Below are 23,173 nucleotides of genomic sequence, written 5' to 3'. Positions count from 1 at the left end.
TTCCAAATATTGTCATTTTCAAATGGTTGTAGTCTTTGTACTTTAAGTGGGCTATTCTTAAAATGACATTAAGGTGTCCTCTACGTGTCATGTGCCGTTTGGCAGCAACTGATAATAATACCGAAAGAATGCCACTCTGCATTTTCATTTTAAAATATACGTGTGTTATGTGTTGTAATATTTTATGATTTTGACTCACTTTAATTGTTTCATTGTTTACTCCGATCATTTTGCAGTGTGGCCTCGTGTTTTCATTTTGACTGGAAGCGTTTCAATTTTGGATTTAATGTATTAGCTTTGGGATACATTTAGCTTCCACTTCATGAGTGTATTCTGACATATAAACAACAATACAAAACAAAATAATACCCCCTGTTGTGATGGGTTATGTCTTTGTTACCTAGCTATGTTATTGTAAACCTAGGCCTAACAACAAACGCGATTGGCCACTGATTAGCATTATGTCTAGAAATGTATCGTAACGTATGCCTATCTTTGTCAACATGTTTCGTCCATCTTTGACGGTAAAGTGACGAACGCCCCAGCAGACAATGGCGCCTATCGGACGCCAGGGGGCACGTATGTCACGATATCACGCAGGTAAGGAAAGGCGTTCTGCGGCGTGTACACCCCAGAGACTGTAAAAGTACACTCAGGTGTGCATCCCAAGGCAGGTGCACCTGTGACGTTGCACCTGGCAACAGTGAACGGGGAAATAAACGGGAAGAGTTGGAGAGATTTAGCCGACAGCAAGTTTATTTTTTTTAAACGGATCTCGGCGTAGTCTCCCCCAAACAAAACGAGCAGGAAGTATTAAGAATAACAGGTGAAAATGGGCAAAAAGTCGGACGAGGACAAGTCGGAATATGGTGAGTTGTTTTAAACAAAATGAGTAAACCGTGAAGATTGCCAGATTGCTTGAGGGCTAGCGAACTTAATTTAGCTGACTGGCTGGCAAGCTTGATGTTAAAGTTCTGTCGTAATAACCTGTTTATACATTTTGATTTTTACTGTCATCTGTGAAGCTAGGCAACATAATACCTTTTCATGCAATTATTTAAAACTGCCATTTCTCGTCTTTTCTTTATTGGTTGAAGTAATCCCAGTTGACTACGAGCTAACTATTTATGTTAATTATATGGAAATCTGCGTTTACAAATTTGTTTGTTGCTAGTCTGCTATTGGAAGGCGACTAACGCTTGTCTAGGAAGAGTTGCGTTGTATAAACTTCGTGTTAAATTAAACCGTAATTATAATGCAGTTATAGGACTATGTAGGGACTTGGGATGTAGCCTTCTTCGCAGTTGCATGATGGGGATGTTGTTTGTTGTTTTTTCTTTTGTTTTGACAATGGTTGGCACAAAACTACCCAAAAATAGTGTGCTGAAGAATATTTGAATGTTATAATATTTTGTTTCACCTGGGGAGTAGCTAATCGTTATGCCTAGAAGATTATTAATCCACCTGTTATAAAAGCGGAAAACAAAGTTTTTTGCTAGTTCAAAAGAGACGTAGCTATAGCCTGTATAATACATATAAAATATGAATGTTAAAGAGAATTCGAGCTCAAATATCCGGTTAGGTTTGTTCGGTCGTTCCATATATGAACAAGCAAATTGTCTAGTATTGTGTTCATTATACCCTCCTGCCGGCCCCTGTCCTCCTTTTTAAAAATCCTGCTTACTGTACGTGTCCAAATCACAATTTATTGTGGGGGAAAAAGTGTCCAGTCTAAAATTATTATGCTGAAAACACAAACTTTGAGACTGACTGATCAGCCTGACCAGCTATGATCATTGGGGGAGTCATGGATTAATCATACAACGAAAGAGTGTAATCACAGTATTTACGTCAATTACACAGTTTCACACGGTGAATTGAGCAGCCAGCAACAACAGAAGACCAGTTCATTAAAGGCAGAGCGCGTGTTTGCATAGTGCCCTTCGATGTCACCGCTGAGGTTCATTTGTAATTATTTGTGAAAAGGGATGGTGGTGGTGTTTAGAGTGCGTGTGTGTGGCAACACGTTACACAGCTTTTCCGCGGGGCACATGCAATGTGACAGTCCTATGCGATTACACAGAATTAAGAGTGGAGTAAGTGGTGGGTTGAAGGCTTGTGTCACGTGATCTTTGACGAAGAGGAGACTCAGGAGTTCATCTCAGTTCGAAATATTTATTTAATTTATTCTCAGCTGATTTTATACCCCAGAGATCGAAGTGTAGGCCTATTCGTCAGGCCTCTGAGCGCCAGACTGGTTTTCCATTTTAGTATCAGGTTTCCCCAGACCTTATGCTAACCTTAGCCATTATGAGCTGCAAAGCCCATCTGACAAAAAGAAAATTGACCTGGCAAACATAGCTAACCCTTTGAAGAGTGGGTTTTTCAGAATGTTATGGGTTTTATTTCTGTTTTTTAATTTATTTTCCTTTTCAAAATTCAACGTCAGTGTTCTGGTGGAACTCCATCGCTCTCCATTACCGGTAGTGATTTTTCCGTCGGAAGTAGAATGTTAAAGTTGAGAGCATTCCAATTGCGTAATTGTGACCTCACATCTTAAAGGGCTAAAAGCCCTGATCGGCAACCTGGACTGTGAGACTTTATGAATGTGAGCCCTGTTCTGGGACCAGCCTTGGCCCCTGTTAGTTCTTAATGGATACGGTTGTGACACAGGCAGCGTGTTTCCACTGTTTCCTCATCAGCCAGTCTGGTCCAATCAGAGCCCAGGTCCGGAATTCACTGAAGCTGTTTTTCTTTATCTCCAAATCTGACCTCTAATTGCTGTAAAATCCTGCCAATCCACTGAGCATTTTACAGCTATTAGAATTCAGTTTTAGAGAAAAAGAAAAAAACAACTTCAATGACTTTTTGCACCTGGGTGGAGGAGAGTATTTATTGGTCTTCTTTAGTATTTATTAGTCTTCTTTGGCTTCTTCCGCAAAGGTTTGGACAAGCATCCTCTCTTATTAATTCAGAGTGTATTCAAGAGTGTTTTTTAAAGTTGCAGGTCAGGATTAGATTTGATTATATTAGATTACAGGCATTTAGCCGACGCTCTTATTCATAGCGATTTACACAACTTTTTACACAGCATTTGGATTGCATCCATTTATACAGCTGGATGTATACTGAAGCAATGCGGGTTAAGTACCTTTGCTCAAGTGTACAACGGCCGCGTCCTTCCTGGGAATCGAACCCGTGACCTTTAGGATAAGGAAGTCCAGTTCCTTTTCTGTTATGTCCCACAGTATAAAGGTGTGATCGTTATACGGTGGCCAATTACACACTTTAACTCCTGGCGGTGCGCTATCCCGCTGGCCACTTGCCCTCAGCGCGACATGCCCACCTCCTACGGAACGGAAAACTTGGGCCAACAGACGCTCGGTGAACTTCCTCCTCGAGGGATGGAATGTTCATAATGTTCCGGAACGTTTCATATCTGAGTTCATCTGAATGATGAATCGGGTCTAATTTTAGTTTAGATTTCTGATAGATAGTATCAGCTTCATGTTTATAAATGACTTGTGTGTGACGTAAGTGAGAACAGACCTCTGCTCTGAAAGAACCCGCGTGCGCACATTAACTTAAAAAAAAAAAAAAAAAAACGAAATACTTGTTCTCCATTTTTTAAAAGTGAGCCATTGCAGACAAAACAGAATAGACATGGTCAAAACAACTTACTTGCCTACTATTGAGTATACAATATTAGGCAGCGGTTTCATAGGTGACTTAGTTGATGCGCCTGTCTTAACGACTAATTGTATTTGTATTTTTATTTATTTTTATTTTTCCATAGATTGCGTTGTTGCCGTTCTCGTTGTTAGTGTTAATCAGTTTAACCATCAGGGTCCAAGTTGAACTATGCGGTTGTTCCCTGTACTTGGACCGGTACTTCTCTCTAGGGTTTTCGTCATACTTGTTCCTGGTTATGGTTATACACTTTGTTGTACGTCGCTCTGGATAAGAGCGTCTGCCAAATGCCTGTAATGTAATGTAATGTAATGTAATGTAGGCACGTAAGCTATTGATTATACTTGTATACTCAATAGTAGGCAAGTAGGTTATCGAGTATTCGTGTATACTCAATAGTTGGCAAGTAAGCTGTTGAGTATTCTTGTATACTCAATGGTAGACAAGTAAGCTATTGAGTATACTTGTATACTCAATATTAGGCAAGTCAGCTATTGAGTGTACTTGTATGCTCAATATTAGGCAAGTCAGCTGCAAGTAAACTGTTTTGGACATGACCAGAATGAAAACGCCGACAATCTACGACTGCGCAATGAAGCGCGACGTTAAAAAAAAAAAAACAGAAGTGGCCCAAATCCGACAGGCAAAGATTTGATTTGTGTTCACACAGCTCATAAAAAAATCAGAGCTGCGTCACATGCAAGTAAAAAACAATATATATATATATATATATATCTGGGCCTCTTCAGCCTGTAATCTGAACGTATCCTGACTGTAAGGGCTCCACCTTCTCAATTGTGCTGAACCTTTGTGGAAATGGGATATACCACAATGCATCGACATAAAACGCATCGTCAGGGTCAGATAAAGATCGCAGTGCTTCAAAACATGAGGAAAATGCGCAATTTATTACCGATTTCAGATAGCTATGCATTCACAAATCGGTTGAAGCATATTGAATTTCTGTAAGGAAACCCCCCCCCCCACCCCTACTCCCAGCCTGAGTTAAAAGTTAAAAGCTCGAATATGAAGAAAAAAGTAGCAATTTTTGAGGGTGGGGAGAAAAGAAATCGTTGCTTTGAGGCCTTCATTTCAATTTTGTGTTTTTAAAACTTTCCCCTCAATCTCAAGAAATTAAAGGGGCAGGGTGGGGGTGGGACATGGGTGGGTGCATGAATAATGTTAAGGAATCAGCACTGGGGAGTTTACAGATAAAGAAAGTATATTGACCGCTCCCCCCACCCCCCAACAGCCTCCCCATTGACCTCTGATCTTTGTACCATCGTAACCTGGTCGTGACACACCCGTCTCTGAATGAGTCACCTGTTAAGACCTAAATAGAACCGCGGCTAATTTTTTACAAGCAGAGAGAAGAGGTGGCGAGATGCCGTTCGGTCTCTTCGTTCAGTTTCATTCGAAAGGTGCTTCAGCTGGCGCGACCTTTTCTGTCTTACTTTCTCCTCCTCCCAGTGTACTGTAGTGTCCAGTCAGTCAGTGTGCATGTAGTATATTAACGCTCTCTCTCACTGCAGTGTCCAGTCAGTCAGTGTGTATGTACTGTATTAACCCTCCCTGTCAGTGCAGTGTTAATGTACTGCAGTGTCCAGTCAGTCAGTGTGTATGTACTGTATTAACCCTCCCTGTCAGTGCAGTGTTAATGTACTGTAGTGTCCAGTCAGTCAGTGTGTATGTACTGTATTAACCCTCTCTCTCTGTGTAGTGTTAATGTACTGTAGTGTCCAGTCAGTCAGTGTGTATGTACTGTATTAACCCTCTCTCAGTGCAGTGTTAATGTACTGTTATGCTCAGTCAGTGTGTATGTAGTATATACTGTAGTGGAATGGTTGAATCTATGCCGATACTTCATCTCTGACTCATGTTACTCACTTGTGTTCAGTCCTAATCTTTACTTCCCATCTGATTCTCATGCAAATCACTTTATTATTCTGAGAAAAGATTACAGTGCACCTGGATACACACACGCAAACACACACCCACCCACACACACACACACACACACACACACACACACACGCAGCATGTTCTTGCGCCCCCCCCCATTCAGCCGATCACTGTTAATATTAAATTATAAATTGTGTTTGTAGTCATGGGGTCATCAGTTTTTCAGTCCAGCTTGCAAACTTGTTAACCTTGAAGTGCAGGGCTGGATGACTTCCTGTTCCATAAACAAACACGCGCACACTTCCTGATACGCCGTGGAGCGATGACACGGACAGCTTCGACGTTTCCTCGCATTTCAAAACATATTTAAATAAGTGGCACTTCGTAGCTGTGCAGGCGCAGTATATTAAACGCAGTGTTTCTGCGCTTGGGCGCGTATCTTCATGCTTATATACGTACATAAAACCAGGCTGCTGTTCAGACTTTGAGTAACAGCCTGTGTTATGTCAAGCTGTTCCAGCTTCTTAGTTCGTAAAAATGAAGGACGTGTACCCTAGCAGAAGCAGTAAAGGTAACTGCTGTGAGGTCACAGATCTCACAGAACAAAGCCAGACCCTTCGGCTGCCGTCATGTGATTCATCTGGTGAAGCACCACTTACTGTCCCTTTGTAATGCGACACAACGCATGCAGAGAAACTGGTTTCACCTCTGTGGTCTTTTCAGTGTTTGCCACTCCCTTTCTCTCTCTCCTTCTCTCGCCCTCTCTCTCTCTCTCTCTCTCTCTCTCACACACACACACACTCACTCACCAACTCACAGAAACACTCACTCACTCACTCTCTCACTCACTCATTCACTCACACAAACACTCACTCACTCACTCACTCACTCTCTCTCTCTCTCTCTTTCACTCTCTCTCACACACCTTGTCTCCTAAGGGTATTTGTGCAACCAAACCGCAATGTCACCACCCTGTTTTTTTTCTAGTTTCTGTTAATTACCTGGACCTCAATATCAATTTATTATTATTATTATTATTATTATTATTATTATTATTATTATTACTATTACTATTATTATTATGTAACAGCCAAGTCACGCTTTGTTTTTCGATGAGATGCACCGGGGAGGTCAGGCAGCTTACTATACAGATTCTTTATCGCTATACAGGTTTATCCATTTTTAATAGGTTATCTGTTTTTATGTGTGCTGTTGCGTGTTGACTTGTCTGCACTTACTCTCAGGTTCCTTTGCCAAACAGTTTCAATGAGGGGACAGTAAAAGCTCAATTACCTCGACTGTAGTAGATAGCATGTTGGCGGAAGGTTTCGGATAACCATAAGGAAGTGGTGGGCGGGTGGTTTCCAGAAATGCTCGAGTGTTTTAATCGCTCCGGACAAGGGCGTGCGTCGGCTCGCTCTCCCTCTCCAGGGCTATCTGCATCCGTCACTGAATTTAAATTAAATTCAAATTTAATTTTTTCTCAACTTTTCTCTCTACCCCTCCCCTCTTCTCCCTCTCCCTCTCCCTCTCTCTCTCTCTCTCTCTACCCCTCCCATCATCTCCCTCACACACTCTCTCTCTCTCTCCCTCTCTCTCCTTTTATCAGGAGCTTTAATCCAGAGTACTACAATGTAGGAGAATTAAAGTGAATTTGCCTCTGTTTTCACATTCAGAATGCATCCCTAACCCTACCCCTCCCCTCTTCTCCCTCACTCTCTCTCTCTCGCTCTCTCTCTCCGCCTCTGTTTTCACATTCAGAATGCATCACTGGAACGACTTATTTGAATGTGTTTCGGGAGTGTTTTTGGAACAAGCTTTGAACACGGCCTAGAAAACAGTCTGAAATCAATGTGCACGAAAAAGTAGATGAATTCAAATAAATCTCACTCTCTTTATTTGTCTCTCTCTCTCTGTCTCCCTGTCTTTCAGGAAGATAGTTTTTATTCCAGCTAACAAGGTCCTGTAGCACAGTTGTAAAACAGCACAGTCATGCTGAGTTTTCCTTCAAATCTCAGCTTTAACTTCCTCAACATTTTAGTCCCTTCACTCATTAACGTTTGAGCCTCATTCCAGTGAAGTCGGTCACACACTCACGCACGCATGCACACACAAACACACACATATGCACGTACACACATACACATGCACGGACACACCAGATGCACGCATGCACACATACACACACACACGGCACATACATGCACACGCACACGCACACACACACACACACACGTACGCACACAGAGAGTTGTGGGGAGAGCAGTCAGCACGTGTGTCAGCACATCCTGTTTGAGTCCGCATAGGAATAGTGCTTCCACACCCTCTGTCTGTAGCTGCTGTGCATTCTGTGGCAGGTGTGTGTGTGTGCACATGGTGTGTGTGTGTGGGGAGTGTGCGTGTGTTTGTGTGTGTGTGCAGAGTGTGTGTGCGCGTATGTGTTCGTACAGTAGTACAGTAGTGAACGCGTGTGTCAGCAGTTTGTCAAAGGCAACGTTGTCACACTGTGGGTATTGAATCAAGGACAGACTTTCGTTTTGCATGTTGTTTATATTATTGGAACAGGCAAAGTCTTTGGAGGTAAATATGTCCTCCCTCCCTCTCTCATTGCAGGGGATCCAGCCCAGCACGATCCCACGTTCAACGGGCCAATACACAACAGGTGAGTGTCCTCCCGCCCCGTCCCACCCCTTCCCGTCCGCTTCAGTCTTCCCCTGCAGATCCACTCGATCCTGGTCTAAATGATTACATCGGATCCTGGTCTAAATGGTGTAACTGGATCCTGGTATAAATGATTTCACTGGATCCTGGTCTAAATGATTTCACTGGATCCTGGTCTAAATGATTTCACTGGATCCTGGTCTAAATGATTTCACTGGATCCTGGTCTAAATGATTTTACTGAATCCTGGTCTAAATGATTTCACTGGATTCTGGTCTAAATGATTTTACTGTATTGCGATTGCTCCTATTACTTACTCTCTCTCTATTTCTCTCTCTCTCAGGAGCTGCACAGATGTGATCTGCTGTATTCTCTTCATGGCTGCCATTGGAGGATACCTGGTGGTGGGAATTATGGGTAAGTTTATGTTTTGTCCCTACACAACGGTGCAGCTTCTCTCTCTCTTCCTCCCTTCCTCCTTCCCTCATTCCTTCTCACTATCTCTCTGTACCTGTCAGCGCTGGTAGAGTTGCAGTGCATATAAATGTGTGTGAGAGGATGGTACAGATGGTACATCCCAAAATGACTCTGTTCACTTCCTCATTTACTGCTGATGCCCCCTGTCCCAACTCCCATTCTCTCTTCTGGCTCCTCCCACTCTCTCTCCTAGCTCCTCCCACTCTATCTCCTAGGCCCCTTGTAGAAAGCTCTTGGCTTATCTCAGGCAAACATAAAATTGGAAACAGGTCAAAAGTGAATAGACAATGAGGTTATCTTGATAATGTGTGCTCTAGACTTAACACACACACACACGCACGTGCGCGCGCGCACACACACACACAGATTCACACACACACACTTACACACACACACACACAGATTCACACACACATGCGCACACACACACACGCATCCACACACACACATACTTACACACATAGACACCCTTACACACTTACACACTTGAACACAAAAATACCGACACACATAAACCCACACAGACACACACACACACACACTCACGCGCACACACACACACACAGATTCACACACACTTACACACACACACACACACACACACAGATTCACACACACACACACATGCGCGTGCGCACACACACACGCATCCACACACACACACACTTACACACATAGACACCCTTACACACTTACACACTTGAACACAAAAATACCGACACACAAACACACACAGACACACACACACACACACACACACTCACGCCCTCACACGCATTTGTTTCCTTCTCCTCTGTCCAGCCTGGCTGTACGGTGACCCTCGCCACGTCCTCTACCCCCGCAACTCCACCGGAATGTTCTGCGGCCTGGGACTGAACAAGTAAACTGACCTGTCTGTTCTCTGAGCGTGCGTGCGTGTGCTGTGCTGAGTGACTGCGCTCTGGCGTTCCGGAAGCCTCCGCCGAGTGTCACAGTTATGGCCCCTTGTGTTTCTGACAGAGAGAAGAACAGCGTGTTTTATTTCAATATCATAAAGTGCGCCACGGCAACCAACATCATGGCAGCCGCCCTGAATGGCCTGCAGTGTCCCACAACGCAAGTCAGTTTACCCCATGTGTGTCTGTGTCTCAGTGTGTCAGCGACTCAGTGTGTCTGTGTGTCTGTGACTCAGTGTGTCTGTGTTTCTGTCTCAGTGTGTCTGTGTCTCTGTCTCAGTGTGTCTGTAACTCAGTGTGTCTGTGTTTCTGTCTCAGTGTGTGTCTGTGTCTCTGTCTCAGTGTGTCAGTGTCTCTGTCTCAGTGACTCAGTGTGTCTGTGTCTCTGCCTCAGTGTGTCTCTGTCTCAGTGTGTGTCAGTGTCTCAGTGACTCAGTGTGTCTGTGTCTCTGTCTCAGTGTGTCTCTGTCTCAGTGTGTGTCAGTGTCTCTGTCTCAGTGTGTCAGTGACTCAGTGTGTCAGTGACTCAGTGTGTCAGTGACTCAGTGTGTCAGTGACTCAGTGTGTCAGTGACTCCGTGTGTCTGTGTCTCTGTCTCAGTGTGTCTGTAACTCAGTGTGTCTGTGTTTCTGTCTCAGTGTGTGCTGTGTCTCTGTCTCCGTGTGTCAGTGACTCAGTGTGTCTCTGTCTCTGTGTGTCAGTGACTCAGTGTGTCTCTGTCTCAGTGTGTGTCAGTATCTTTGTCTCAGTATGTCTGTGACTCAGTGTGTCTGTGTCTGTGTCTCTGTGTGTCTCTGTCTCAGTGTGTCTGTGTCTCTGTCTCAGTGTGTCAGTGACTCAGTGTGTCTGTGACTCCGTGTGTCTGTGTCTCTGTCTCAGTGTGTCTGTGACTCAGTGTGTCTGTGTCTCTGTCTCAGTGTGTGTCTGTGTCTCTGTCTCAGTGTGTCAGTGACTCAGTGTGTCTGTGTCTCAGTGTGTCTGTGTCTCTGTCTCAGTGTGTCTGTGACTCAGTGTGTCTGTGTCTCTGTCTCAGTGTGTCAGTGACTCAGTGTGTCAGTGTCCTTAGAAGTGAAGGTGTCAGCCACTCTCTCACTCTGTTCATGTCCCTTTTAAGTGTTTCACTTGCCCACAAGAATAAAAAAAATGTCTCTTTGCAGGTGTGTGTAAAACAGTGCCCCACTGAATTCTGGGTATTGTCTCCTGCGTTCTACCCCCGGACTGCGGATCATTTTCCCAAACCACAGTACTGCGTGCCCTCCCTTAACCTGGCCACCTCCGAGCTGGTACGCCACATTCTGCGCCCGCGTGTGGCAACGTGGGTTTGTGAGTGCATCTGTGTGTGCTGATGTGTGTTTGTGAGTGCATCTGTGTGTGCTGATGTGTGTTTGTGAGTGCATCTGTGTGTGCTGATGTGTGTTTGTGAGTGCATCTGTGTGTGCTGATGTGTGTTTGTGAGTGCATCTGTGTGTGCTGATGTGTGTTTGTGAGTGTGTCTGTGTGTGCTGATGTGTGTTTGCGAGTGCATCTGTGTGTGCTGATGTGTGTTTGTGAGTGCATCTGTGTGTGCTGATGTGTGTTTGTGAGTGTGCCTGTGTGTGCCAACGTGCGTCTGTGTGTGAATTGTATCATTTAAATTTTTTTTACATATATGTGTTTGTTATCACTGAGAAATAAAATACATTTTTCAAGAAAGACCTGTTCCTGCGTTCCTGGGTGTCCGCGGGTGTGTTTGCGTGCATGGTCATGCATGCTCCCGTGTGTGTGTGTGTGTGTGTGTGAATTTACTCAATGTGTCTCTGTTGTTTAATACATGATTAACTGTTAGTTCGATTAAAGACTGGAGAGTATGCTTAAAAGCTAACGGATGGTTCTCCTCCCTCTCTCTCCTGCTCTCTCTCTCTCCCTCTCCCGCTCTCTCTCTCTGTCTCTCTATCCCTTTCTCTCTCTCTCTCTGCCTCTCTCTCTCACAGACCATCAAAGAGATTGTTGAGAGAGAGCTTTGTCCTTTCTTCACCATTCCTTCATCGTCAGGTAACACTTTGTCTTCCGGTCTTTGCAGACAGTGTGTGCGCAGCTACCTGCGGGACAGCTAACGGTTACAGTGTCCCACACCACGGTTCACTGGCGTGTGTTCGAGTACCTCTCAATCAGAAATCAACATTTTGCCAAATTCACTGCGCAGATTAATCAAATTGAATACCTATCCGTACCAGATAAATTAAAAATGCTTCTGGGGGAAGAGGACGGCGCAATAGAGGTGGCAGCCCAGCATGTCTCTGCCTGCCACAAATTACAGTCAGAGAGAGTGTGGACTAAATGGTGGTATAATACAAAATATCTTCTGTGTTCATTATTAATACTGATTCATAAATTGTTGCATTATGAACTAAGTGTCTTTTAACCTAGGTATGTGTGTGCATGTGTGTGTGTGTGTGTGTGTGTGTGTGTGTGTGTATGTGTGTGTGTGTGTATGTGAGTGTGTGTGTGTGTGTGTGTCTATACTTTCATATGTGTATGGGGGGGCTTGTTACTCTTTTCTTTTATTATTTCTTCCCCCTCTTCTGGTTGTAGGGGTCTGTCATTTTGTATGTCCCATTGCTTTTGCAACACAAGTTTACTTGTCATGCAAATAAAGCACATTTGAATTTTAATTAAATTAAATTGTTCACTATTGCAGGTGTTGTAGTAATATGTCACAGTGCCTTCTCATTTGTTCTCTATCTCCACCAACAACTCCTCCTTACTAATTTTATTTAATTGTCTTTGTTTGCTGGTTCATTACTTTTTATTTTTGAGAATTTGTTATCATTTTGTAATCCAAATAAAGGGTTTTTTAAAAATTCTTTCTCTCTCTCTCTCTCTCTCTCTCTCTCTCTCTCAATTCAATTCAATTCAATTCGCTTTATTGGCATGACAAATTTGTACATTTGTATTGCTAAAGCTTGGTAGATACATGGCAATGTATAAAAACAAAAATAAAAACAATAGAAGTAACAATACATAGTAACAATAACTAACAGTAAAAAGTTGCAATAACAATAAAAATAAATCAGCATAATATAACCGTGTGTGTGCACGTGTTTGTGTGTGTGTTTGTGTGCGCGTGTGTAAATGTTTGTGTATAGGTAAATACGTGTGGTGTTGTGGTTGTATTCCATCTCTCTCTCTCTCTCTCTCTCTCTCTCTCTCAGTGTTGGGAAGGTGCTTGCCCTCAGTTGGCTCTCTGGGCAAGATTCCGGGAGACTTCATCCTTCCGGGAATGTCCTCTCCCAACCAGACGGCCAACGCCATCCGGAATGCCACCGGGTAAGCCCCGCCCCCTCCTGCACATCCTGCTCTGGCTCTCTGACTCTCCCACACCACTGTTTACCCATAATGCTCTCTGCACACAACAAACCCGCAAACCACATGTGGGTAAACGAACCAGACAATGCAGAGCACTGTAACACACGAACACCCTCACACACACACACAGGCATGCACGCATGCACGCACACGCACACACACACACACACACACAAGCATGCACGCATGCACGCACGCACGCACACACACACACACATATGCACAGACACGCACACACACGATCACACACACACACACACACACTATAATATCACCCTCTGCGTGAACTCTTTATCTCTCTCTGTTTCTCACATTCAGAAATCCACAGTATGGCTCGTGAGTTGCTGTTCTACTATTGTTAGTCTTAGATACCACCATTTTCTCCTGGTGATGTTTGTCTTAATGGTGACTAATTTGTCTGTAGTCCTAGTGCTACTTGTGTTCTGTTTTTGATTTTTAGTCTGTCTGTAGTGCCTGTCTGTATTCCTAGTACCATTAGTGATCTGCTTAACTTTCCAGTCTGTCTGTAATCTTAGTGCCAGTAGTCGGTACTGATGGCGAAAAGCATGTTGTTTGAAACAATATAAAGAAGGCATCTGATTGGTTGGAAAGAAAAGTGCAAAGGTTTTTGGTAACTGCAAAAGTTTTGCTAATATTAAGGCACAGAACCTTATCTAACAACAGCTGTATCTGAACCATGAAGTGATTAATGAGATCCACTGTTTGTTTTCCCACATTCTTTTAAACACTCGCAAAACTAATGCGATGTTGACTTTCTCAAGAGGCCATTAAATTAATCAAACGGAGCATTTATAATAACACTAGTCAGCAGCAGTACAGGAATTAGTCAGTATATTTGCAATTCCCCAGTAGCTCTGGCAGAATATTTCTGCTAATAATAATGCCACAATGGATAAAGTCACAATCGATTTATATTTAGGGATGGACAATATTGTTACAAATTTAGAGAGGCACAGTATTTTGAAATTCTCAACATACCCTGTACTCTCATTTTTTCTGAAAGCAGACGTGTTTATTTTATCGAATGAACACCTATGAATATCCAGATTCACTATCTAGAATGGTGCTGTAGTAGAATATGGGTGTTTTAAAATGCTATTCGTCTAGAATTGTGCTGTTGTAGAAAAGTGCTGTATTAGAATAGTACTCTTCTAGAATGGTGATGTTGTACAATATTGCTGTTCTAGAATGGTGCTGTTTTAGAATAGTGCTGTTTTAGAATGGTACTATTCTAGAATGGTGTTGCTCTAGAATGGTGTTGTAGAATGGTGTTGGTCTAGAAGTGTGCTGTTCTAGAATGGTGCTGTAGTAGAATATGGGTGTTTTAAAATGCTATTGGTCTAGAATTGTGCTGTTGTAAAAAGGTACTGTATTAGAATGGTACTCTTCTAGAATGGTGATGTTGTACAATATTGCTGTTCTAGAATGGTGCTGTTTTAGAATGGTACTGTTCTAGAATGGCGCTGCTCTAGAATGGTGCTGTTGTAGAATACTGGTGTTTTAGAATGGAACTGTTCTAGAATGGTGCTGTTGTAGAATAGTGCTGTTTTAGAACGTGCGCTAACACCCCAGACTGTCCACTTCCTGCTTAGTGACCTGTTTTCTGGTTTCAACGCGGAGGAGGTGGGAGTTCGCATCTTCGAGGACTTTGCCTCATCCTGGCCCTGGATCCTCATGTGAGTAGTAGGTCATTGCTCTTTGACCACCACCTCCCCCCAATCCCCTTACCAGAGAAGGAGAACATCTTGTTCTACATTGCCCCCTGGTGGTCGACAGATTCCACAGCCCTGCTCTACACTCCAGTACTGCTTAATGGAATTTTTAGAGGACAAAAAAGTCCCAAAGCATGAACAGATGTTCATATATACTAAAATATCCATCTGTATATTTTCCTAAATGGGGATAAATATGATTATACACTGGAAGCATTCAGTTCTTTGTCCTTGGCTTGTGTTTGGTGTGGTCCCAGTGTTCTTATAACCAGACTGCCCCACTGGCCACGCCCACTACTGCACCCCGTCCACCAATCCTACGTTACTTACTCTCTACTCCTCCTCCTCTGTCCTCCTCCTCCCCTCTGTCTCTTCTCCTTTCGTCTCTCATCTCCTTTCTCCTCCTCTCCCCTTTCTCTCTCCCCCTCTCTCTCCCCCCCTCTCCCCCCTCTCTCTCTCCCCCCCTCTCCCCCCCTCACTCTCTCACCCCTCTCCTCCCTCCCTCCCTCCCTCCCCCCTCTCTCAGAGGTCTGTTGATCGCCATGCTGCTCAGTATGATGTTCCTCCTGCTCCTGCGCTTCACGGCTGCGGTGATTATCTGGGTCCTCATAGTGGGAGTGCTGGCTGTAATAGCCTACGGTGAGCAACACACACTGTCAGTACTGCGTGTCTGTGTTGGTCTGTACTGTGTGGTGTGTCTGTGTTGGTCTGTACTGTGTGGTGTGTCTGTGTTGGTCTGTACTGTGTGGTGTGTCTGTGTTTGTCTGTACTGTGTGGTGTGTCTGTGTTGGTCTGTACTGTGTGGTGTGTCTGTATTTGTCTGTACTGTGTGGTGTGTCTGTGTGGGTCTGTACTGTGATCCCATACAGGCTTCTCACTTCCTGATTCTTTCCTCTCAGGAATATGGCACTGCTACTGGGAGTATGACAACTTCAAAACCTCCGCATTGACCTACAAGGAAGTGGGCTTCACCACCAACTTCTCTGTGTACCTGCAGATCAAAGACACCTGGCTGGCCTTCTGTGAGTCCATCCATCCATCCATCTGTCTGTCTGTCTCTCTCTCTCTCTCCTGGTGGGTACAGACAGAATGTAACCCTGCCTCTCCGCCTTTTCCCTCAGTGATCATCCTCTCCGTGGTGGAAGTCATCCTGCTCCTGCTTCTCATCTTCCTCCGGAAGCGGATTCTCATCGCCATCGCACTCATCAAGGAGTCCAGCAAGTACGAGCTTCCCTGCTGCACTACCATTCCATTCCATTCATTACACTCTATCCCATTCCATGTATTCAGTTCCATTATATTCCATTCCATTCCATTCATTACACTATATCCCATTCCATGTATTCAGTTCCATTATATTCCATTCCATTCAGTTTATTACACTATATCCCATTCCATTCCATTATATTCCATTCCATTCCATTCAGTTTATTATACTATATCCCATTCCATTATATTCTATTCCATTCCATTCATTACACTATATCCCATTCCGTGTATTCAATTCCATTATATTCCATTCATTACACTATATCCCATTCCATGTATTCATTTCCATTCAGTTTATTACACTCGATCCCATTCCATTCCATTACATTCCATTCAATATATTACGCTCTATCCCATTCCATGTATTCAGTTCCATTATATTCCTTTCCATTCAGTTTATTACACTATATCCCATTCCATCACATTATATTCCATTCCATTCCATGATTTCAGCATGCTTGTATGTGCTTTTACAGTGAAGTGAAGGGGAGGAACTCGCCTCAACCACCACCCACCTGCATGATGCTCTTGCTTCAATGGTGACTATGACGATGACGTCATCATTAATGACAGTCAGAACTGACTGTGTGCTCCTCTTGTCCACAGGGCTGTGAGTCACATGATGTCATCGCTGGTCTACCCCCTCATCACCTTCGTCCTGCTGGTGGTGTGTGTGGCCTACTGGGGAGTTACTGCACTGTATCCTCTAACGTGTTTGCGTGCGTGCGTGCGTGTGTGCGTGTGTGTGCGTGTGTGTGCTTGCATGAGTGCCAGCCTGCAGTTTTGAGCGCTCTGCGTTTCTACGCGTGTCTTTATGCCATCATGTGCTGGTCTGTGGTGCGTGTTAGTAATGAGCGGTATTCCGGCTGTCTGTGCCGTGCCGTGCCGTGTCAGTGAGCCGGGCAGTGCCCTCCATGTCCCCGTTATGTGAGTTGACCCAGTGAACGCTCAGGTACCTGGCCACCTCTGGGGATCCCATGTACAGAGTTGTGGCCCTGAACGCCACTGAAGCAGAATGCAGCTCCATCAACGGCACGCAGTCCTGCAATCCACTGGTAAATGGGAGGAGCCTGAGGGGGAGTGGGAGGGGCCTGAGGGGGAGTGGGAAGAGTTTGAGGGGGAGTGGGAGGAGACTGAGCGGGAGTGGGAGGAGACTGAGGGGGAATAGGAGGAGTCTGCGGGGGGTGGGAGGAGTCTGAGTAGATTATAGAGAAATGGGAGGGGATTGTGGGGGAATGGGAGGAGACTATGGTAATGGGAGGAGTCTGAGGGGGAATGGGAGGAGATTGTGGGGAAATGGGAGATGATTACAGAGAAATGGGAGGACATTATAGGAAAATGGGAGGGGATTGTGGGGGAAAAGGAGGAGAGTTTGGGGGAATTTGGAGATAGTTTCCTCCCAATTCCCCATAATCTCTACCTTTCTCCTTGCTTTCCTCCTCCCCCTTTCCCCCCAACCCCTTCTTTCTTTCTCCCAGAATTTCAACTCCTCCGCCTACCAGCGCACCTGCCCGTCAGCGAGCTGCATCTTCATCAAGTACAACAACGAGGGCCTGTTCCAGCGGAACCTCTTCAACCTGCAGATCTACAACGTGCTGGCCTTCCTCTGGTGCGTCAACTTCGTCATCGCGCTGGGCCAGTGCACCCTGGCCGGGGCCTTTGCCTCCTACTACTGGGCCTTCCACAAGCCCTCGGACATCCCCATGTTCCCCGTCTCCCAGTCCTTCATGCGCTGCCTACGGTGAGGATCGCTGCCACCAGGGGGCGCCGTCGCCTCGTCTCCGCGGGGTTCAGGCAGCCTCGAGCGAATGCGGCTAATGTGCTAACGTGCTAACGGTCTCGATGTGAGACGAGAAGGGAGTACGAGCTCGCCTCGGGCGGTCGGTGACGTCTGTGGACGCCTCGAGAGCTGACGACAAGCCCAAAAACAGGCAGGGCCTGGGCTCCTGGAATACCGAACATGTTGATTATTTAGGCTACCCTGTTAGTTTGTGGTGGTGTTTATGTACGAATCTATGCTCCCTTAGACAGTGTTTTTACCGTGTGAGCTAGCCTCGATGTTCGCAGCTGTGGATAACAGATACTTTATGTGAACTTTAACTCCGTAGGAGTTCCAGCGACCTTTGGTATGCACATATTTTATATCGCTTTGGATAAAAGATTCCGCCAAATAAAATGTGATGTAATGTAATGGAAATGGTGTAATGGTGTCTTGCCTGTCTCTCTCCTGTGCTCTCTCTCCTCCTCCCCCTTCTCCCCCTCTCTCTTTCTCTCTCTTTCTCGCTCCATCTGCACAGATACCACGTGGGCTCTTTGGCATTTGGTGCTTTGATCCTAACGATCATCCAGTTCATCCGGATCGTACTGGAATATTTGGACCACAAGTTTAGAGGTAGAAACACTGATATACAACCTCTGTGTTTCTTAGTAGAACCTCTGATTCTCAGTCGAACCAGTCTATTTCACAGTAGAACCTCTGTGATGTAAGTGGCTGTAACCATAGCGTTTCTCAGTAGAACCTCTGTGAGGTAAGTGGCTGTAACCATAGCGTTTCTCAGTAGAACCTCTGTGAGGTAAGTGGCTGTAACCATAGCGTTTCTCAGTAGAACCTCTGTGAGGTAAGTGGCTGTAACCATAGCATTTCTCAGTAGAACCTCTGTGATGCAAGTCGCTGTAACCATAGCGATTCTCAGTTGAACCTCTGTGATGCAAGTCGCTGTGTTTCTCTGCAGCCGCTCAGAATGGCTGTGCTCGTTTCGTCATGTGCTGCCTGAAGTGCTGCTTCTGGTGTCTGGAGAAATTCATCAAGTTTCTCAACAGAAACGCATACATCATGGTCAGTCTGTCCGTCTGACTGTCTGTCCGTCTGACTGTCTGTCTGTCATACATCATGGTCAGTCTGTCTGTCATACATCATGGTCAGTCTGTCTGTCTGTCCGTCTGTCATACATCATGGTCAGTCTGTCTGTCTGTCTGTCTGTCCGTCTGACTGTCTGTCTGTCATACATCATGGTCGGTCTGTCTGTCCTGTGTCTGAATCAGTCTATACATTTGCCTGTCAGTGTGGGTCAGTGTCTCAGTCAGTCAGGTCCATTTTATTACAGGATTTAGGGACTTGTGCATTATTGCACGTTATCCATTGGCTGTAAAATGTTTCAGTCTGTGTCCGAGTCTGTCACTCATCCATTACTCAGTCACATGGTTCATCCGCGCCACTGCTGTTTGATTGACAGGTTGCCATATATGGAAAAAACTTCTGTGTGTCGGCGAAGAATGCCTTCCTGCTTCTAATGCGGAACATCATCCGGTAGGTTCTGCTGTGTGTGTGTGTGTGTGTGAGTGTGTGTGTGTGTGTGTGTGTGTGTGAGTGTGTGTGTGTGTGTGAGAGTGTGTGTGTGTGTGTGAGCGTGTTTGTGTGTGCATATGTGTGCATGTGTGTGAGAGAGTGTGTGTGTGTTTGTGTGTGAGAGAGTGTGTGTGTGCATATGTGTGTGCTTATGTGTGTGTCTGTGTGTGTGCGCGTGAGCGTGTGTGTGTGTGTGGACATACAAGTATTTTTTCCCAGAGTGCAATTTGGTTGTGTTTGATTTAGCGGAACCAAAGTTTTCTGGGGGTTTTGTTTCCCTGACACACCTTTTCTCTGCCCCCAGGGTAGTGGTGCTGGATAAAGTGACGGACCTGCTGCTGTTCTTTGGGAAGTTGCTGGTTGTGGGAGGAGTCGGTGAGAAATAATTGGCCATCAGTTCATTCAGCTGCCACTCTAATGATGTGTAACTGCAATTAGTAGTGTTCGGTTTTTCATTTTTTAAATTCCTGCCATTTCTGAGGTTTTCTGTGGCATTTTGTCGCATACAATGTGTTTGAATACAACTTTGTAATGTCAGGCCCAATGTACTCTTTAAGGCTAGTGCTAGAACTGGGTTAAAATTGTAATATTAGTAATATTAATGAATATAATATTGTCTCAATGCTTTCTGTTTGATTTTCAAATAGCAACTTTGCTGTTGCCATTGGACCTTAGACACAGTGATATGATTGGTTGGTCAGTCGGTTAACTCCTCCTCCTTACCCCCTCAGGTGTGCTGGCTTTCTTCTTCTTCTCTGGGAGAATCAGAATGCCCGGGGACACCTTCAATGCCCAACAGCTTAACTACTATTGGGTGCCCATCATTGTAAGTCCTTGTGCATGTATGTCTGACTGTACCTGGTGGTCACTCCAGAAAAAAACAGGCCATTTCAGTATTCAGTACATTAGCCACATTTGCATGCAGAATATTTCATCATTTTAAATACATTCATTCCAAGATTCCAAAGGAACTGTTTACCTGTAGATTGATCGGATTAAAGTGTGCCTTTACATTTGCAAGCATGTAATCAAAAGATAACTTTTTTGACATGCGCAACACCCCAAACTCAAGCTAACTTCATCATTCTAACTTGCGTAATCCGTGGTTCGACCACACAATACAAATTTACGTAAACATCTCCAAACGTGCGTCGTATGGTGTGTGCAGTATTTGCATTGACAGTGTTCTTATATGACGGGCAGCAGTGTCGATGGAATATGATTCTCCTTCAGTCGTTAAACAACAGAAGACGAGCTCGAGCAGTTTTACAGCAATGACCACATAGCAACATGCTAAAACCCAATGCCACTGTTGTCTTTTACTCTTCGAAATTCATTTATTCACCATGAATTTGTGTCTAAATTTTGCAGTTTACTTATAGAATTAAATCAAGTTTGATCCATTATATGCCAAAAGTGGCATTCAGCAAAGCCAGACAACGATTTACAGAGCATGCGCATTCACGGACACTTTAAGCATTCACACGATCGGTTTACAAACAAACTACATAGCATCTAGCACCGTACTAAGCCTGGTCTTGAGTAACCCCCAGAGTTTCTGCCTCTACTGCATGGCCTGGCAAGCTCTTCCACACAGTTGACTACTCGCTGTGTGGAAGAAAGAGTGTAGAAATACTTCTTAACATCTGTGCTGAATTTATACCACCTCGTTCTACTACAGTAACTCAAGCCTGAACAGGCTCTTGTAGTTCACTTTGTTAATCCCTTTTATGAATTTAAAAGCCTTGATCAGATCGCCACTAAGTCTTATTCCTGCGTGCCGTCCTGCAGACCGTGGTGGTTGGCACCTACCTGATCGCGAGCGGCTTCTTCAGCGTCTACAACATGTGCGTGGACACGCTCTTCCTCTGTTTTCGTGAGTACTGCCGCCATGACAGCCGCACACCGCGACAACCGCGTCAACCGCACACCGCCCGCTCGCCTGTCGTGCAGGTGGAAAATGCCGATGCTGAAGTTCACGGCGGTTACGTATTAACTGTGTTCGCCTGCCTGTTCAGCCCTGACATGAATTACGGTGCAGTGCTCCTGCTTGCCACTGGGGGCAGCATTGAGGTGACCTTTGTGGTCTGTACACACCTATGCGCAGCTCAACAGCTGAACCCTGTACAGTTACACATTTATGCAGGTACAGGCAGTTAGGCAGCAGCAGAGTTCTACAGATGAACAGTTAAACAATTGTACAGGTACAATATTGCACTGTTCTGACATTACACAGGTACACATTTTTACAGTTACACAGGTACACAGTTGTGTGGTTGCACAGGTATACAGTTGTACAGTGTCACACGCCAGGGTGACACCCCTGGGAGGGAGGTGCAGCAGTTCCAGGAAACACTGTTGGTTGCCGCATGGAGAGAGAGAGAGAGAGAGAGACCCATACCAACATGAAAATGAAATAAACAGACAACTTCACCCTTCCCCCTCTCGGGTTCCGGGCAAAAACAATAAACTAAACTGACAAAGGTACACATTTGTACAATTACACAAGTACACAGTTGTACAGTTATACAGGTACAAAGCTGAACAGGTCTTTGGTACACAGGTACACAGTTGTACAGTTATACAGGTACAAAGCTGAACAGGTCTTTGGTACACAGTTGTACAGTTACACAGGTACAAAGCTGAACAGGTCTAAGGTACACAGGTACACAGTTGTACAGTTATACAGGTACAAAGATGAACAGGTCTTTGGTACACAGGTACACAGTTGTACAGTTATACAGGTACAAAGCTGAACAGGTCTAAGGTACACAGGTACACAGTTGTACAGTTACACAGGTACACAGCTGAACAGGTCTTTGGTACACAGGTACACAGTTGTACAGTTATACAGGTACAAAGCTGATCAGGTCTTTAATTGTACATTCAGGTGGGACACAGTTGTACAGTTATACAGGTACAAAGCTGAACAGGTCTTTGGTACACAGGTACACAGTTGTACAGTTATACAGGTACAAAACTGAACAGGTCTTTGGTACACAGGTACACAGTTGTACAGTTACACAGGTACAAAGATGAACAGGTCTTTGGTACACAGGTACACAGTTGTACAATTACACAGGTACAAAGATGAACAGGTCTTTGGTACACAGGTACACATTTGTACAGTTATACAGGTACAAAGCTGAACAGGTCTAAGGTACACAGGTAGATACACAGGTACGCAGATTAAGGTTGTGCTTGTTTCACCCCCTGGGGCTCCTGCTCCTGCAGTGGAAGACCTGGAGCGAAACGACGGAAGTGTCGAGAAGCCGTATTACATGTCAAAGAATCTGATGGGCATCCTCAACAAGAAGAACAAAGTGGCGCCCTACCCCCCCCCCCGCCTCCTCTTTTTCCGCCCCTGTGATAACTCCGAAGGGTTGGGACGGCTGTGATGTCACCTTAACTCATGAACAAAAAAACAAAAAACAAAAAAACTGAAGAGAGGAGCTCCACCAATCACAGAGTCCATTGGTAACGATCAACTCAACAGTGGCTGCAGGTGATTGGTGGATGCTTTCTGGTTGCACTTCCTAGATATCAGGAAGGAGCCAGTAAGTGTCCACCAGCTGCCATTGGGGCTCCTCTGTTTCCTATGGGTTAAGTGGCATCATGGTCATCTCACAGCTCGCTCTATCTTTCTTCACTTCACTGTTCCTCTCCCTCCTTTCTTTCTCCTGCCTGTTGGAGTGTTGTAAGTTTACATGTCTGTGTCTGTTTGCACTTTTTAAAAAAATGCTAAAAGAAAATGCTAATTGTTTTACTGCGTCATGAAAAAGGCGGGCTTCTCCAAGTTTGGAACGTAGCCACAG

At 44.8% G+C, this 23,173-nt stretch overlaps 1 protein-coding gene across 1 annotated transcript; it reads left to right on the top strand.

Moving 5' to 3' along the window:
* The first annotated feature begins 626 nt into the window (after window positions 1–626).
* slc44a4 (solute carrier family 44 member 4) lies at window positions 627–22,756 on the top strand. Its single transcript, XM_064345637.1, has 22 exons — window positions 627–869; window positions 8,206–8,254; window positions 8,597–8,670; window positions 9,532–9,610; window positions 9,730–9,829; window positions 10,823–10,948; window positions 11,636–11,696; window positions 12,857–12,971; window positions 14,624–14,707; window positions 15,270–15,382; window positions 15,643–15,765; window positions 15,865–15,964; window positions 16,619–16,711; window positions 16,965–17,067; window positions 17,491–17,753; window positions 18,310–18,404; window positions 18,745–18,848; window positions 19,246–19,319; window positions 19,663–19,733; window positions 20,090–20,184; window positions 21,150–21,234; window positions 22,593–22,756. Exons 1-22 carry the CDS (start codon window positions 833–835, stop codon window positions 22,754–22,756), a joined length of 2,208 nt encoding a protein of 735 aa, XP_064201707.1. The 5' UTR covers window positions 627–832.
* Window positions 22,757–23,173: the final 417 nt, after the last annotated feature.

Source organism: Anguilla rostrata, chromosome 8, assembly GCF_018555375.3.
Source record: "Anguilla rostrata isolate EN2019 chromosome 8, ASM1855537v3, whole genome shotgun sequence".
NCBI classification, from domain to species: domain Eukaryota; kingdom Metazoa; phylum Chordata; class Actinopteri; order Anguilliformes; family Anguillidae; genus Anguilla; species Anguilla rostrata.
The sequence above is the reverse complement of the archived record's forward strand: the minus strand, read 5'-3'. Positions and strand labels throughout refer to the sequence as shown.

What these genes read in the sequence shown, in the direction of transcription:
- slc44a4 (XM_064345637.1), top strand. Translation starts at nt 833, where the DNA reads ATGGGCAAAAAGTCGGACGAGGACAAGTCGGAATATG. An exon ending in AACGGGCCAATACACAACAG is followed by an intron (nt 8,255 to 8,596) that starts GTGAGTGTCCTC and finishes TCTCTCTCTCAG; the next exon opens with GAGCTGCACAGATGTGATCT. An exon ending in TCCTTCATGCGCTGCCTACG is followed by an intron (nt 17,754 to 18,309) that starts GTGAGGATCGCT and finishes CCATCTGCACAG; the next exon opens with ATACCACGTGGGCTCTTTGG.